The sequence below is a fragment of the Ornithodoros turicata genome, chromosome 1 (assembly GCF_037126465.1).
Source record: "Ornithodoros turicata isolate Travis chromosome 1, ASM3712646v1, whole genome shotgun sequence".
In the NCBI taxonomy this organism is placed as follows: Eukaryota; Metazoa; Arthropoda; class Arachnida; order Ixodida; family Argasidae; genus Ornithodoros; species Ornithodoros turicata.
Window position 1 is genome coordinate 39,071,556 of NC_088201.1, and position 4,119 is coordinate 39,075,674.

The 4,119-nt window shown below is 49.8% G+C and overlaps 1 protein-coding gene across 1 annotated transcript; it reads right to left on the reverse strand.

Moving 5' to 3' along the window:
- Nucleotides 1–2,855: 2,855 nt before the first annotated feature.
- On the reverse strand, nt 2,856–3,737 carry LOC135385989 (uncharacterized). Its single transcript, XM_064615700.1, has one exon. The coding sequence runs from the start codon at nt 3,735–3,737 to the stop codon at nt 2,856–2,858; it is 882 nt and encodes a 293-aa protein (XP_064471770.1).
- Nucleotides 3,738–4,119: the final 382 nt, after the last annotated feature.

The window sequence follows — 4,119 nt, forward strand, 5'->3', positions numbered from 1 at the left end:
GAAGATGGTGGCGCCGTGCAGGTTGGCGGTGAAATCCTGAAGACGGGGGAGAGGGTACACTCTTAAACCCGTACCTTTTATTGTAACTTTTAGAAACATGTAACTTCTGGATAGACGTAGATTTCAAAATTTCTTATAGGTTACACCACTGTAACGTATATTTAGAGGTTAAAAGCGACCAAGGTCATGTCTTTACAACACGAATAGAAGATACATCTCGGAAAAAACAAAAACAGCTTGTTGTAACTTATAAATGTACCCTCTACTCCGACACTGTAACTTCTAAGCGAAATCTCCAATGATAATCTCTTTGTTAGTTTCTTATCGTTTGTTTTCCTTTTGTTTTTCAGCATAATGCCGCGTTTCAGCCTCCCATTCGAGACGACAGTTGCGAATCTACGCTGTTATTTTTATCTGTTTCAGCGTCACCTATACGTCAACTACATGTTATCAATGCTGTATGAACACAGATTATAAGTTCGCAGTCTGAAATACAGATAGTATGTTTCTTTTTAAAGGGTGGAAAACAATTGTCAATGCCGCAACCACCAAGATTTCCGATTTCGCTGCGTAGCCGAGCCTGGTCTAGGTCTATCCACACTGAGAGCGGTTTCCTTGAAACGCTTAACGCTCGTCGTCCGTCCGTTAACAAGTGTAATCTGTTTTAATCAGTGGTTTTCCTCGCGTTTATCATAGTATCGTCAGGAACACCGGAAAAGCTAGATGTCACTAGCAAACAAGTATATTTTCGGTGTTCTGAGGGGAAAGTGTAGTGAGTGCGAAGATTGCAAAGAATATATAACCGAAAACGAACGTCACCACCGCAGCCCTAATTCACACACTTCATACACTGGGTAAGTGTACATTTTGTGCTAGGTACGTGCGTTATTTTGATAGCAAGAGCTCTTAGCGCATGTTTGTTGTGATTATGGCAAGCGTTTTGCGGCCCTGCATATGAACGCCACTTACGCTTGCTACTTTTCTGCTCTTACTTGGTCGCCAAGTCAATACACCGGCGTGCATTTTGCGAGCTGCGGATATATGCATCGATATATATAATTCGCAGCTTCCTACTTGTTGTATTCTTACGATATTCTAAGACTCAATCGCGGAGTGAACGCCTTCCCGCATTTATGCTGATTTGTACCTTGTGCTTTGTACAGATTTGAATGGTTCCGTAAATGATACTCTCATTGCCAAAACTTTTGTTCCCAGGATCCCACATGCAGGTTCACATACCGTCACCAGCGCAATGCAGTACCTCACAAACTCGTCCCAGAGCGCCTCCAACGCTGATAACGCAGTAATGTAGTGTCTCCTGCGTTACTGTGCACTCATATTCCTCAAGGTTGTGTGCGTTTTATGTAGTACTGTATTGCCATTTGCGCTCGCCTCTGCAACACGAATGTGGAATAAATTTTTTTCTGCTGCAATTCTCCATTTCGTTGGGTGTGTTCAGCTTAGCAAACATAGGTCAGTTGTTTTGACTCGCTAGCTTCCTCGCACTTTTATGCATTGCTTCTCACTTAGAAGATAGTTCTTTTTTCCACATACATGGTAAAGCGACCATGGTTTCTCCTCACATCAGAATCGCACTTGTGCACAATGTGTCACCTCTCGACAGACTTCTGTTTTTGTAATATACATATGTTCAAGATCTCCTTTTCTGCTGGTTCATTTTGGTACATTGGTGTGTTCTGTAAATGTCTGTCGATATCCCACGCACAGGGTGTTTGTTTTTATTCGCATCACACCAGCGCTCATTTGACAGATGTGTTATGTTAATTTTCGCAAATTAACCCATCCGTAGTTACAAACATTTCCGACATTTCCTGACGCATGTGTTTGTAACTACGGATCGACTAATTAGCAAAAATTCACATACCCCACCTGCCAAATGAGCGCTACTCTGTTGCGAATAAAAATGAACATCCTGTATAAAAAGCCGCACGTTGGCGTAACCTTTACGGGCAGGTGCTGGATTGAAGGCCGTAACCTCTAATTAGTGGGTTTCCTTGTAACTTTTATAAAAGGGGTCGCTCAGAGGGTACCTGGTAGCTTCTGAAATACAGGGTAAAATATGGCGATTTTTTACCCTTTACTAAAGGGTACGGAGTTAAGAGTGTACCGGTCGGGGACTGTGACGAGGTTCAAGGCGCGGTAGTCGCCTCATGGGCGCCAGTCCCCCGTCTTTTTCGGCACCATATGCAATGCAGATGACCAGTCGCTGGAGGAAGGTCGTGCGACGCCCATCGCGAGCATGTGATCGAATTCGCTACGCGCGATCTTGAGCTTTTCTGGGGCCAGTCGACGAGGGCGGGCGAAAACAGGGGCTCCCGTCGTGTTGATGTAATGCACGACGTCGTGGGCCACAGGTTGCGACCAGTCGGGTGGCTGTGTAAGGGAAGGGAATTGCTTCAATATCGCTGCATATGGGGAGAGCAGGGCGGAGATGGTTGTGCCTGCGGCGGGCGAGGCGTCGGTAACCCTGAATGCCTGGACGGACAGCTGGGTGCAAGAGTCGACTAGGCGCTTGCGGCCTACGTCAACCAGGAGACGAAAATGCCGCAAGAAGTCGGCTCCCAAGATAGGTCTGTCCACGGCGGCGACTAAAAACAGCCAGGGAAACGATCGGCGAAGCCCAAGGTCGATGGTAAGGGACTGTTGTCGATATACGGGGATGCCGGTATTATTCACAGCGGTTAGATGGAACATGGCTGTACGGCGGCGATCAGCAGCCGCGGCTGGTAGGATACTGACTTCTGCACCGGTATCTACAAGAAAACGGGTCCCGGATGCCTTGTCCGTTACGAAGTAGAGTCGGCTGCTGTCAGGAGTGGAGGCGGACGCAGGCGTTACCGGCCTCCGGGAATGTTTCCCTGCCAGCTGCACGGGAGTATACAGTGCTGCGCTTGAACGCCATACCGCCTGTGGTAGCGACAATAACCTGTACGGTCTCCTGGATGTGCCTCGCGAGAACGCTGAGGGGAGCGCCGTAGGCTGGGTGAACGACGTCGGGGTCGGGGATTTCGAGGGGCGAGTGCTGACGCCACCATGGTGGACAGACGCTCAAAGCCTTTAAGCATTTGCCCAAGAGTGTTGGGAGCAGGCATCTGCGGAAGAGGGGCGGTGCAGACGGGAAGGGCAGGAGACGGGGTCACGGTAGGAATCGCGGAAACGACGGGAGTAGGTGACGATACCTCCATAATTTTGTCTGCGTGCGCTGCTAAATCTTGGAGTGGTAGAGTGGCAGCCGTGGCGAGGATCATTTGCACGCTGGAGGGTAACCGTTGAAGGAATAATTTCTTAAGGAGAGCAGGGTCGAACGTAGAGGCTCGCTCGCCAAGAAGATTCTGCATGTCACGCAGCAGCTGGCTAGGGCTCCTGTCTCCCAACTCTTCTGCAGTTAGCAGCTGCTGCAGTCTTTGGCGCTCCGACGCGGTTGTACGGTCAAGAATGGCCTTCTTGACAGTATCGTACGGGTTGCTCGGCGGCGGAGCGGAAAGCACGTCGATAATCTGGGAGGCGATGTCGTGAGGCAGAACGCTGACGACGTGGCGGAACTGGGTCAGCCGGCTGGTGATGCCTGCCAGGGAAACCTGGCACTCCACTTGGAGGAACACAACCGATGCGTTCTTAGGCCAGAAGGCAGGGAGACGAAGGGCGTAGTGCTGGACGGTTCCGGCTTGTGGAGCCCCGGTGGTTGCATGCGTGGGGGAAGACGTAGGCTGGTCCATACTCCGAACGTCCGGGTCACCAATGTAGCAGACAGCGAGTCGGAAACCAAGATGTTTATTGAAGCCGTCTGGCTACGAACTGAAGAATACCGGCACGGAGGCCGGGTGTTAAATTCCGCGGGCCGCGCGCTGGGAGGTCGGCGTGATGGCGCTCCGGCCGCTACAACTTCATAATATCGCTTGCCGTGACTATACTCTGCCGTACTTTCTTCATATGGCATGCGGGTGAACACAATGAGGATGACACAGTGGGACCTTTCACTGTTGTGGGCCTTTTGTGCAGTGAATAGTGAATCTGTACAGCTCGCCACTATAACAGTTTTTAAACACAAATGTCACTCGCGTTGAAAGTACGAATATCACACATGGATTCGGTCATTCC

What these genes read in the sequence shown, in the direction of transcription:
- LOC135385989 (XM_064615700.1), bottom strand. Translation starts at nt 3,737, where the DNA reads ATGGACCAGCCTACGTCTTCCCCCACGCATGCAACCACCGGGGCTCCA.